The 13,232-nt window shown below is 34.2% G+C and overlaps 1 protein-coding gene across 1 annotated transcript; it reads right to left on the reverse strand.

Moving 5' to 3' along the window:
• Positions 1–2,439: 2,439 nt before the first annotated feature.
• LOC104908377 (auxin efflux carrier component 2) lies at positions 2,440–11,249 on the reverse strand. The gene is made up of 7 exons (XM_010697497.3): positions 10,010–11,249; positions 8,715–9,474; positions 7,160–7,442; positions 5,996–6,081; positions 5,582–5,739; positions 3,900–3,976; positions 2,440–2,842 (listed from the first exon to the last, which is right to left on the reverse strand). The coding sequence occupies exons 1-7, from the start codon at positions 10,580–10,582 to the stop codon at positions 2,776–2,778; spliced, it is 2,004 nt and encodes a 667-aa protein (XP_010695799.2). The 5' UTR covers positions 10,583–11,249; the 3' UTR covers positions 2,440–2,775.
• Positions 11,250–13,232: the final 1,983 nt, after the last annotated feature.

Genomic DNA, 13,232 nt, shown 5'->3' on the forward strand with positions numbered 1-13,232 from the left:
CAAAACCTCGAGATCATGATGCCCTACTAGAGTCTGATTGGACAAATGCCATAAACTAAATGAGTTCTAGAGGAACAAGGTCTAGCATCTTGAGACGAAGCCTAAGAACCAAAAGGTAATTGCACTGAAATGGGTCTTCAAGAACAAGCTGGATGAGCATGGAACAGTCATAAGGAACAAAGCAAGACTTGTAGCTAAAGGGTTCAATCAACAATAAGGTATTGATTTCGATGAGACCTTTGCTCTTATTGCTAGAATAGAAGCTATTAGAATTTTGATTGCATTTGCTGCATTTATGGGGTTGAGGTTGTACCAAATTAACGTTAAATGTGCTTTCTTAAATGGATATTTAATGGAAGATGTCTATGTGGAACAACCTCCCGAATTTGAAAACCATGATCTTCCAGACCAAGTCTATAAGCTAGATAAAGCTCTTTATGGGCCGAAACAAGCTCCTAGATCTTAGTGTGAAAGACTTTCAAAATTCTTGCTTTCACATGGTTTTATTAGAGGGAAAGTTGATAGGACCTTGTTCATTCGATCTAAAGGAACATGCATTCTAGTAGTACAAATTTATGTAGATGATATAATTTTTGGTGCTACTAACGAATCTCTTTGTAAGGAATTTGCTGATCTAATGAGTAGTGAATTTGAGATGAGCATGATGGGAGAATTGAAATTCTTTCTTGGTTTTGGAAATCAAGCAAACTAAAAGAGGAACAATGATCCATCAGCAAAACTATGTGAAAGAACTGCTAAAAAAGTATGGGCTAGAACAAGCAAAAACAACCATACTCCTATTGGAACAAGAACAAGGTTGGATGAGGATCCAAGTGGTAAATCCGTAGATCACAAACTATATAGAGGTATGATTGGATCCCTACTTTACTTAACTGCTAGTAGAACTGACATTTCCTTTAGTGTTGGTTTATGTGCCAGATTCCAATCAAATCCTAAGGAATCACACTTGACAGCAATCAAAAGAGTTCTTAGGTATTTGAAAGGAAGTGATGATCTTTTTTTGTTCTATCCTCAAAGTGACATCATTGATCTAGTTAGCTACTCTAATGCTGACTATGCTGGAGACTTGGTAAATCATAAAAGCACCTCTGGAATTGCTCAGTTCCTAGGAATAAGCTTACTTTCTTGGAGTTCAGAGAAACAAAGCACTGTTGCACTTTCAACAGTTGAAGCCGAGTATGTATCAGCAACTGCTTGTTGTATGTTCCCAGTTATTATGGATTAAACAACAGGTACGCGACTTTGGCATAAAATATAAGTGTGTTCCTATATTATGTGATAACACTAGTGCAATATGTATTTCCAACGATCCTGTACATCATTCAAGGGTCAAGCATATTCATATTCGCCATCACTTTTTGAAGGACAATGTAGAAAAAGGTTTAGTCAAAGTTGAATTTTGTCCCACTGAAAATCAAATAGCTGATATCTTGACCAAACCACTTTCTAGAGATCGATTTGAAAAGATTCGCTTGGAACTAGGGATGATCAGAATAATATGAAAATGCCTTTATATTTATCCCCCTAAGTAACATTCGTTACTAAGTGTGTCCTGCAATTTTTATAAATTTTATTCATACACCTTAGTTAAGGTTGAGAACTCACATTAGTCTCATAATATTCCCCTTAGTGTCCTCACTAGTACTTTGAAAATAATACGGTACTTGTACAACTTAGTTAGAAGGTATCATAAGCATGAGTTCAAATATTCTTCATTCATTTTCTTTTATTTTTCCTCATAATTTTTATTTTATTTTATTTTTCTTCTCTTCTTATTTTTCGGAATTGCCATTTTTTAATTTCATACGTTGCATTGGTTCAAAAATTTTAAATGCATGCCCTTTTGAAAAATTGAATGTTTAAGAAAAAGGGAAAGCACCACAATAAATGAACCCTCTTGAAATACGCATAAAAGCCCCTTCATAAATTTTCCCTTCATCCCATCATTACTCGCGCTACTATTCACTCTGAAAAACCATCACATCGGAAATTTCTCACCTACTCTATCTCTCCCCCAAAAACCCTAATCTCCATGGCACCCAAACGTTCAAGCATCGAAAGTCTTCCTCTTTCACAAGAGAAAACGCCTCTTGTGGAATATGATGAAAGCGACAATGGCACAGAGGTCTCAAGCCAAGAATCCTCTACATGCAAGGAAAATTCGGTGGAATTGGAACTCTATTCCAAGAAATTGGAAGATGAAATTGAGGAAGAAGAAGAAGTAGAAAAGGAAATTCAAATTCCCACAAAAAGAGGTAAAAAGTCGAAATCCTCAAAATTTTTAATTGGTTTTTGTGTGAAACTGAGATGACCGAATTTTGTTCAAAGTTTGTCAATACGAATGGTTTATGTATTAGTGTTGTTTGGGGAAATCTGGTTTAGTTTCCAAAAAGAGAACAAAGAAAAAATAAACATCTGTGAATATGAATCAATGATGTATTTCGAGTACCAGTACAATACAAGATCATATGAGTTGCTTGGGATAGCTTATCTGCTAGAACTGATTGTTCTATATCTTCCAAAAACACCTACTTCTAATTTAACCGCTAGATTTACACTTGTATAAAGTGAGATAAAATGGTCCACTATTTGGTAAAATCGTTACTTAAAAACTGATTCTATCAACTATTGATTTTACTAATATACCTCGAAAATTGAATCATATTACCATTGTCATAAATTGATTTTTTTATATCTCGTGTTCTTGATGACGCCTTGATCCAAATACGAGCTGGAGTATCTATATTTTTATGACTAGAGTCCAAGAAGCACGTAGTACAATATTGTAATCGGTAATGCAATCAACATTCCGAATATAACCCTGCACATACAAATTCAAGTAGAGAGGAATTAGATTTTCTTTAGTCAATTATCTAATTAAGTAGCCTTCAAACTTTAAACACCATATACTTTTCAGCTTGTTTTAGATGAGACCGATTTGCAATGATCTATTATAAAACATTAAAAGCTATATTTACATATAGTAATGATTCATAAAGGTGGCCATGGGCCGGGCTGGCCTGCGGGCTGCCCGAGCCCGGCCCGTTTTCGGCCCAGCCCGGCCCGAGCCCGCTATGGGTCCGGCCCGGCCCGCTGGCCATTACATGGGCCGTGGGCCTTGCACGTTTGGAGATTTTAGATTTCGGCCCGGGCCCGGCACGAGCCCGTGGGCCTTGCAAATTTTTTTTTTCAAAAACTGTGATTTTCGGACCAGGCCCGCGGTGAGCACGAGCCCAGCCCGCCAGGCCCGTGGGCCGGGCCGGGCCATGGATAAGTTTCCCACAATTTCGGCCCGGCACGGCACGAGTTTGATGGGCCACGGGCCTGGCCCGGCCCGTATTCCACTTCAGCCCGCGGGCCTGGCCCGTGGTCAGGCCCAGCACAGCCCGTGGCCAGCTCTAGTAATGAACCGCTCCTTATATTTGAAAAGTTAGTTGAGTCTTATGATAAACTATTTTAAGTCTCATATAAGATTGTGTGAATTTTCAATTTTTACAAGTAAAAGTTAAGTGTCTAGTTAGAAAGATTTTCCAAATAGGTATGTTAGGAAGAGAACATAAATTATTAGAAGTAAATAACAAATTATTATAGTTGCTTTGTTTCTTTTTACTCGCTACACTTTGACTTTCACGATTGTCGATGTACGACTTTGACTATTAATATCTTTAATTGTGTATTAAAGTATAAAAAATTGATTTTATGAAAATATATATATTGAGACGAATCCAACAACATATTATATTATAACATTTGATTTTATCTAATAGTAAATAATGCATGGATAAACCTCATAGATAAATAGTAGAATTTTCAAAATGTAGCGAGTAATTTGAAACAGAGGAAGTATATTTTACAAGACAATAATTTAGCAAACTTACCCCGTGCTGAGAATATCAGGATGGACATTATACTCCTTTGCGAACACAAAAGGGACAATTCCTTGAGGAAGAGCAGCCTAATTACAGATAATGAACAAACAAGTATATAAGAATGCATCTTGTTAAAGTCAAGTTTAGAGGTGGTAAAAAGTGACATAAACCTAACTCGACCCAACATCAATAGGTCCAATTATATGTTTCTATGTGAGATAATATCAAAAGACTTCATATCCAATTAGATTTTAGAAGTTGAATTCACTTAAATTATAATTTTTAAAAGAAATGGATCCATGCACTAGTATAACTAGTTTTTAGGCACGAATTATGCTCCGGTATTATAATTTTCATTTATTAATATTTTACTTGAAAATTATAATACCAAGCATTACTTGGTTTAGTGTTCAAGACTTTAATATAAGGACTTGAAGTCATGAGATTAAATCTTATACCATGCATTTTCCAATTTTTTATTGTATGTGAAGTACATGAAGTGAAAACTCCAAAGGTATGCCACCTGACACAATTCCTTATTAAGAAGCGCCTTTTAATATATTAGTACTAGAATTTTTTGCACGCGATGCGTGCTTGAATTTTTTGTCGAAAAAGAACTTGATTTTCTTCGGCATAAGAGTCGAAATTTGAACATTAGACATACAAAGTATAATTGTTTTTAGTTGCAAAATTTGAGTGGTTTAGTTTCTGTCACTTAAGTCTCTCACCATTCTTTTTGTTTATTTATTTTTTTTTTTTTACTTTTGAAAGTTAAATTCTATGAACGAAATAGAAATTTTATTGAATTTATTTATGATTTCTAATATTATAATTTTTAGTTGATTTTTGAATTAAGTATAGTACTTCATAAATTGTAAAGAAAGTGGACACTTTGATTTCAAGTTAATTTTTTCATAGGTTGTAGTTTGTGAGTGATTGTTATAATTATATTTTTGGTATTTTTGTTTGATGTCCCCTTTTATTTGTAAGTAATTTGTAATTTAGAATGGGAAGGGGGTACATAGTCTTTTCATTCAGGGACACCATAGCTCCCCCTTCCCTTATATAATAGAGATATGTTGTACTTTAATTCTTGAATGATATTTTACATAAACCTTTTTACCTTGATAATTAATCGCTAATATATAATAGAAAAATATAGGTCCAAATATATGTAAAAGTTATATTATATATAGGAAACACTATAAAAAAAAGTAAATAATTTTTTTCCTTGTCTAATTTCTAACTGATTTCACTACAAATACACCTCTATTTTTTATCATGGCCCATCATTAATTGCGAATGATTCTTGAGAATAGTGATTTGTAAGTAAATTTTTGTAAATGTTTTTGTATGTATTGACGTTCTAGGTTAGTAGTTTTAGTTTGTATGTTAATTTTAATTAGTTTTAATAAAGTTTCCCGATTATTTGAGTAATTTGCGTGGTTTTTATAATGTGATTTTCTCAATTGTATGAGTAATTTGTAAAAGTTCATTCTTTTAAGTGATTTATGAGTGAGTGTTGTAAATTAATTTTCGGTAGGTTTCTTTGAGTGTCGATTTTGATTTTGACATTCCTTTTGTAATTTATAAAGGAAAGGGGGACAAAATAGGCATTTCAAAAGAGAACACCAATGCTCCCCTTCCTTTATATAATAGAGATAGATGGTAAGAAAAAGAAAAAAAAGTACCTGAACAATAGCAACGTGTAGAAGAACTCCACGAAGGCCAATGGCGATAGAAGTAGCAGCAATGACAGCGGGGCCAGTCAAAAATCTCACAGCCATTGCAAATGCAGCCACTCTATTTCCACATGCTATTAGTCTTGGTTGCAAGGCCATGAATAACCCTGTTCATTTATTAACCAGAATATTAACACATAGTAAGACATATGTTGTTGAGTAGTTTAATAAAACTACCCTGTTAGCTTAGAGGGATATAAATTGACAAATGTGCCATTTTGGCCCATTATATACCAATATATAGTTTGTGTTCACATTATACTTATCATAGTGTTTGTGTTGTTCGTTTTATCCTCACAGACACTATATGGTGCCAACACAAACATCATATGCATATATCAAGGAAGGTGCAAATCATGGTACCTAGACTGAACATGGCCATTCCTAAGCCTGCGTCGGACAATATTGATATTGATCCTTTCACAAGTGTGGGCATTTCGATGTTCCATCTGTTTCAGGTAAGCAGTATTAGTTTCATTGTAAATCAATCAAAAAGAAATCAATCAAAAAATAATAAATCAATTATAATAAGCAAAATCAAATTTGAAAGTAAAAAAATTATCGGTAGATTGAGTAAAAGAAATTTTTGAGTTCAACAACATTTGAATTCTAATCGGTGAAAATCATATTCAATTAATAAAATTAATAAAGAACAGTGAATATTACCTTAATTATAAATCTTTACTACATTAAGAAAAGTAATAACGAATTTTGAACAACCTAAAATGCATCTATTATCAATTCTAGAAGTGGAGAATACACCGTCATAATTTAGTAAATGCATCTATTACTACTACTACAAAACTTTAATGATGATGTTCGAATAATTGGATACAATATATTCTAAAAATTTCACTAGTGGGCCGGTGGCTCGAGCTATATACCCAGTGATTAGATGTCTTTATGTCCTATAATGTTTGACAATTGATGTATAACTTCTATATTATTTTATATGTTTGGGTTAATTTGGTAAAACGAAAAGGGTTGTTACATGTAAAAGTACTACTATGTTTGGTAACACATTTATGTATCTTAAAGAATCAACTTTGTACTTAGTTCTATCAAATCATTATACAATCAACTATCTTATATTCTTATTAGTTCAATTTTATTTGCTACTTTACAATATCAATCTAAGTATTTTTCAGCTAATGTTGCCAAATATAGCAAGCAATATGATTTCTTTATATGCTAAAAGTAATAGCTAAGCATCTATCTTTTCGACTAACCGAAAAAGCCATAGGATTGTTGTATCCAAACATAGCCATAGGTTTGTTTGAAACTTCTCATTGAAATTGTTTGTTAATTTTTTTCATTGTATGAACTAATAAGTACAACTTCTCTACGATTCCTCGATGTAAAAAAAAAAAAGTACAACTCCAAACACTAACATATAAAATAGACGACCAAGCTTAGAAGCCTGTAAACTTCTCATTCAAATTTCTTTAAAATTGAGGTAGTATCGATGATATCATAATTTTGAATAATGAACCAAATTGAATATTGATTTAAGGGAGAGGTGCAAACCTGAATGATACAAGAGACCAAGCTAAGCCTATAAGGCTGGAATAAGTGTTGGGGTTACGAATAAGTTTCCTCCAAACCATGATGAGTATAAGTCTAGTCATAACACTAGCAGGGGGCATCTGATGTTTCCTCTCCATATTCCCTTCTTCCATGTCATCAACCACCTTCTTCTGGTACGGCGATCCGATCGCCGGAAATTTTAGTCCTTCTTCCCCTTCCACCACCTTATCTCCACTCATTTTTCTGCCTGGACTCGAGTTCTCTGGAAAATTATTCATCCCAGCTGATAGTTCAACATGTACAACACATATGTATATTATTAGTACGTATTACCTTTTATTAGTCATCATGTCCATTAATTAATCAAAGAACAGTGAAAAATAAAGGATATGAGCTAAACTATTATTACTACATATACTTAATAACTTACTCTCATGAGATAAAGAGAATCTCAAGTTATATGATAAGTATTTAGTCGCTCAATTTTGACTGTCATGTTACTAGTTGAATGGTGAAGTTTGACTAGGTTGTGAGAAGGGTAAAAGCTTATGTTTTTTGGATTATTGAAATTTGTCTTTAATTTGTGTGTCAAATTAGTTACTTCAAAGCAAGATACTCCATCCGTTTCCTAAAGATCTTCCATGTTTCCGTTTAAGTGCGTTTCCAAAAGATCTTCCCTCTTTTACTTTATTACTTATTTGGATTTTTTCCCTTTTTACCCTCTCATGTCCCTATCATATAGTCCACTATTACATTATTAATTCAATTTTACTCTCTTTCTCTCTCATACTTTAACCACTTTTTATTTGTTTATTTATCTTAATCAATTTCTCTCTCCTATTTTACCCACCTCACACAATAGATCTTCCTTGCAGAGGTAGTAACTCAAAAAAAAAAAATAAGCGGTCATTTAGTTGGTTGTAAGATTTTATAGGAAATCAGATGTTGATAAATTTGTATTTTCTAAAAATATTGAGAATTGTTTGATTAAATATAGAAAGTAGAAGTTTTTCTCATAAGTAATTACATGCGAGACGCGAGGTAATTTAAGATTTTATTCATTTTACATTAAAATAACAATACTTATAGTAGTCATAAGTTTTAGGTTCCTTTTGGCAATACATTTAAGTTACATTAAATGAGTAGGTGTTAAAAGTTTAAGTCAACTAAAATAAATAGTCATATTTGAAATAAGAGATTAGATAAAATTTAAGCTCAAAATTGACTGAAATTGAGTTGCTATCAAATATATACCATCTCATAATAGGTAGTCAACAAAAACCAATTTTATTCAATCTAATTAAATTCACCCTAGTTAAAGTAAGTTTTAATAATCAGTTTGATCATTTTCACTTGATTTAGAAAAACATGCCAAATGAACAGAGCTTAATACCTCTGATTAAGGAATGAATTAAGTAAAACTTCCTAAAACGCGACACTGTATGTATTTACATCAACCAAATACTTTCATTACTTTGACTTTTAAAAAATTTCCACCTTCCATAGTTTTTAACTAAACAAGCACCAAATCCAACAAACAATAGTGTAGTCATACCTCTAGCAGCAGCAATCTCTTGTTGAAGCACAGCTTTAGACGAATCTAAAACACCCAAATCATTAGGCCCTCCTACCCTATTATTAACATTATTATTCATTGCATTAGTATTCTTCATGTGCTCCGAAACAGGCGATTGATTTGAACTCCAAACAAACATATGCAAGTCCTTATTAGGTGGTGTAGGAGGGTTCCCACCACCTTCCTTCCTTCTTCCACCTCCACCACCACCACCACCACCACCACCCATACTCGTAGTCCCCGAAATCATCGGATTCGGTGGCGGATAAGGCGGAAGCGATCCTCCACCACCATTATACAATTCTCCACTCATACTCCTCCCAAACCTCCTTTTCCCACCACCTTGTGATTGTTGTTGTTGTTGTTGTTTGAAGATCAACTCTTCATCAAAGTTAGACGTCCTTGGTGTAGGCCCCTTGGATGACTGAAGTGAGAATACGTCCCCTCCGCTACCCTGAGCGGGGGGGAAACCTGAGGCGGCGTGCCTAGGGCTCGCCGCCTTACTAGCAAACATGGCGTAGAAATCAGTTTGATTGAAGCTAGATGCTCGAGGGGTAGGCTCCCTCGACGACTGTATGCTGTAGATTTCTACGCCGGTGAGGTTTGAAGCTCGCGGTGTCATTGAGGTGAGAGAGTGGAGATGAGACTTGTTGTAATGAGAGCCTGAAACCATGCTTGATGCTGTTGATCGTCGCACCACTACGTGCAGTTTCCCATCATCCCCTATTTCTGCATCTGCCTGTTGTTCATGTTATTATTAGCTTAAATTCAGTTGAAAATAATGAATATGGGATCTCATAACTATTCACTTTCAATCCTTAATTACAACTAAGAGATGGAAATTAATTAGAAATGATATACTTCAAATTATATTTCTAAGGACTTCTAAAACAAAGTTTTTTATCCATATTACCATATGATATTGTATTTGGCCCTCAATATATTTTCAACCAAGTATCATATAATTCTATTTTTAGGTGTTAAGTCTTGTACTCAAGCCTCTAAACTGATGTGTTATGCAAGCTAATAGCCTGACAGGGTTCCCTCGGCCATTTATCTCTCCTAATAAAAATAAAATAAAATAAAAACAGTTATATTTTTTTGTAGTTCTTTTTCTATTTCAACTTTTTCAAACTTTTCTTTTTTATAGATAGAAAGTGACTATGGTGATGTATTAGTTTTGATACTCCTAAAATTCTCATGTATCTATAAAACTTTTATCAAATAAAAGGAACAAATATACTCAGATAGGGCATAAGTTGTAAGAACCATGCCTGTATGGGTTCCCTGCCGTTGAGGGAGACGACGTCCGACTCGACCCGGAAAGAAGTAATGGACGCAGCGGTCTCTGGAAACTGCTCGGAGATGAGCAACTTAGCCCCTCTATACTCGAATAAAAACAGCATAAGGGTATACCAAATGATACTTTGTAAGACCACAATTTGGACCATAAGGCTACCACTAAAGTCTCCGTACATAGCCTTCAACAGAGGGATGCCCATCACAAGAGTATTAGGCAAAGTGGAAAGTGAAAATAGGGTGATCATCCACTCTAAGTTTCCTTTCTTGGTGATTATAAGCCATAAGCAAAGGGCAACTAGGATGACTACTTTTTGTAGGCAATCTGCGGCTATGAAATGATAGTTCATCTTGTAGATGTTGTTGTTGGATATGAAATGGAAGGATAGTAAAGGCACTGCGAAAACTGCCACAAAACGGTTGATCCCTGAGCATTGATCCGGGGTGAAGATCTTCCACCACCGGACCGAACCATAGGCTAGGATCATCGCCACGTAGAGTGGTATGATCGCGGCAAATACATCATATATGTCTTTGCCTGTAATCATTTTCTGGTGTTACAAAATGGTATCAGAGCTTAACGTGTATTGGTGCGTATACAAAGTAGTAGTTAGATTGTTATGCTTATTGAGTATGGTTAAGCTATAGATAATGAAGATTGAGGAAGTTTAATTTCTTCTAGCTGTCTCATGGTGGAGCCAAGTTTCTAAAAGGAAGAGTGTGAAGTGCATATGGGTGACTTTGTATAGTAGTAATTCTATTTGATTTTGAGTTGGAATAATTTATTTGGTATACTTTGGTGTAATAGCTGTAAACTTGTACTCCTACTAACAGATGCTCAGAAAAGAAATGGAAAGAATCGGGTGTGGCGGGATGGTGTTTTCAACGCAGAACCGTCATAATTGAGAAGGGGTAATAATAATCAAGAGTAAGATAAGCTCATTGTTTACCAAAAGAATATACCACCATGTTTAGATGATCTTTATGTATCTTTTATGGTTAGAAATACAACGTATAACTTTCTTGATTCTCTCACTTTGACTTGCTTCACTATGTGAACAACCCAAAGTTTCTAATCCCAACAGTTGGAAATGTTGATTTGGTCATATGAAGTATTATAATAGAGTACATCATCTGCTGATCAAGAGTAAATTATTTTACAAAAAAGGATAAGAATCTAGACTATGATGTATCTAGGAATACAGCGTATGGTTTAAATATAGACATAAAGAGCAAGTTTTAGTGTCTCACACAAACTTAGTGTGACACATATATACAAATATTTAGTGTTTACAAAAGTTGACCCAATCCAACAATTCGATCGGAATTTAACATTAAATAAACGGGTTCGAGTTGGCATTTTTGACCCATTTTAAGTAAGTAGGTTAACATGATTAACTCATTTAATTAAATGGGGTAGGTTCAAGTTTACATTTCCGACCTCAAAATGACCTGCTTTGACCTTACTAACTTATAGACATAGAAAATTCTTGAAAAAATATATCGATATATCTAAATAAAATTTGGTTAAAAAAGTGAAATATCAATAAAATTGGTCATAAATGTTCTAAGAAATTCTAAACATGCATACTTCCAATAGTGAACTTGCTCATTTAGCTTTTTAAGAAAATAAATATTTTTAATATAATAATAATAATGAATAAATAGGTTAACGGTTTATACGGGTAACCCGTTTATTAAATAGGTCGGGTTAGTTTTTGAACTTGTTTATTAAATGGGTTAGGTTGAGTTGAGAGATTTTTTACCCATTTGCAATCAATCATAACATAACTCCAATCCAACCCAACCTTATTGGCAGCCCTACAAATATCTCTCAAAAAATATATAATTTACTCCTCCAAAGAAGAAAGTCACCTTTTTTTTTTTATTGGGAAATAAAGTCAGCCTAAGGGCTAACCCGGCCCTACCAAGGCTACTAGCCTTGTAGGAACTACCAGCACATTGGCTGGGAAAGCATGCAAAGCATGCTAAGGAAATATCCCAACATATTGTTGGAGTAAGGATCAAACCCCTGACCTCAGAGATCAGAGGGGAGTGCTCTACCACATGAGCTAGCTCCTCATCCTTAAGAAAGTCCCCTTGTAAACTATGTGAGAACATTTCTTATACAATCTGGCTGAAAATAATAAAGTTGTTAACATTATTATAATCTCATCGTATCCAAACTTAAACGATTCAGGCAGCGGTGTAAAAGAGGATATTTAGATGGGTTATTTTTGCTCAAAGATTACGATTTTGTCATATTAAAATTAAGTTTCATTCAATTTGATTTGGAATTTTAGTTTTCGGCTTTTATTATAGACGGCGTACGGCTTTTTATTAGTGAATTGATTTTCACTTCCAAAAAAAACAATTAACATAAAATACAATTAACATAAAATAGACAAACATAAGAAGTGTCACGATTAATATGCATGGGATAGATATAGAGTATTACTCTGATAATGAGTTTAGGTTGGTAAAGGAAATCTTAAGTGTATATGGCCGGCGGAATTTGAGCCTAGACAAACTTATTTGAAGTTTAATGGCTTGTTTTGTTGGCCAAGAAAATCATGAGATCGGAATTTCTAAATCCTAGGAAGTGTAGAGATTTGTTATTTGGTTCATATAAAATGGGGGAAGTAGACAAAATTTTACTTTCTACAAAATGGAGAAAGTGTAACTTACCTACTTTTCCTAGAGGCTAGATAAATAGATTACCTGCTCTCCTGGGTAAGTAAAAATCTGTAAAAAGTTCTACGTGTTGTGAGAAATAGAGAGAGAAGTTATGCAAATATATCAGAGAGTATTGTATATTGCATTGATGTTCGGTGTATTCACAAATGGTAGTATTTATAGGCACAAAACTTACTGTGTATTTGCATAAATCAACAATACGGCGAGAAAAACCTACCATGCATTGAATGCATGGCAGTGGAATTCATTGTGCTCAACAGTGGAATTGGTCATTCCACTGTTTTCACAACACTCCCCCTTGAATGTCCACTGATAACTCATAACAGATGTTGTCCTATTTAGAATGCTGTTAGGAAAATTCCTGTGGGAAAAATCCATAACTAGGGAAAGGAGTATAACTATAATATATCCTTATATGCTTAAAATTAACTGCCTCATTAAAAACCTTGTCAGGAAAAACCCAGTGGGATAAAAACCTGATCGAAGGAAAAAAGAGTGCAG

The sequence above is a fragment of the Beta vulgaris genome, chromosome 8 (assembly GCF_026745355.1).
Source record: "Beta vulgaris subsp. vulgaris cultivar EL10 chromosome 8, EL10.2, whole genome shotgun sequence".
In the NCBI taxonomy this organism is placed as follows: domain Eukaryota; kingdom Viridiplantae; phylum Streptophyta; class Magnoliopsida; order Caryophyllales; family Amaranthaceae; genus Beta; species Beta vulgaris.

What these genes read in the sequence shown, in the direction of transcription:
- LOC104908377 (XM_010697497.3), bottom strand. Translation starts at nt 10,582, where the DNA reads ATGATTACAGGCAAAGACATATATGATGTATTTGCCGCGATCATACCA. An exon ending in TGGTCTCTTGTATCATTCAG is followed by an intron (nt 6,082 to 7,159) that starts GTTTGCACCTCT and finishes TACCTGAAACAG; the next exon opens with ATGGAACATCGAAATGCCCA. An exon ending in AATGGCCATGTTCAGTCTAG is followed by an intron (nt 5,740 to 5,995) that starts GTACCATGATTT and finishes ATAAATGAACAG; the next exon opens with GGTTATTCATGGCCTTGCAA.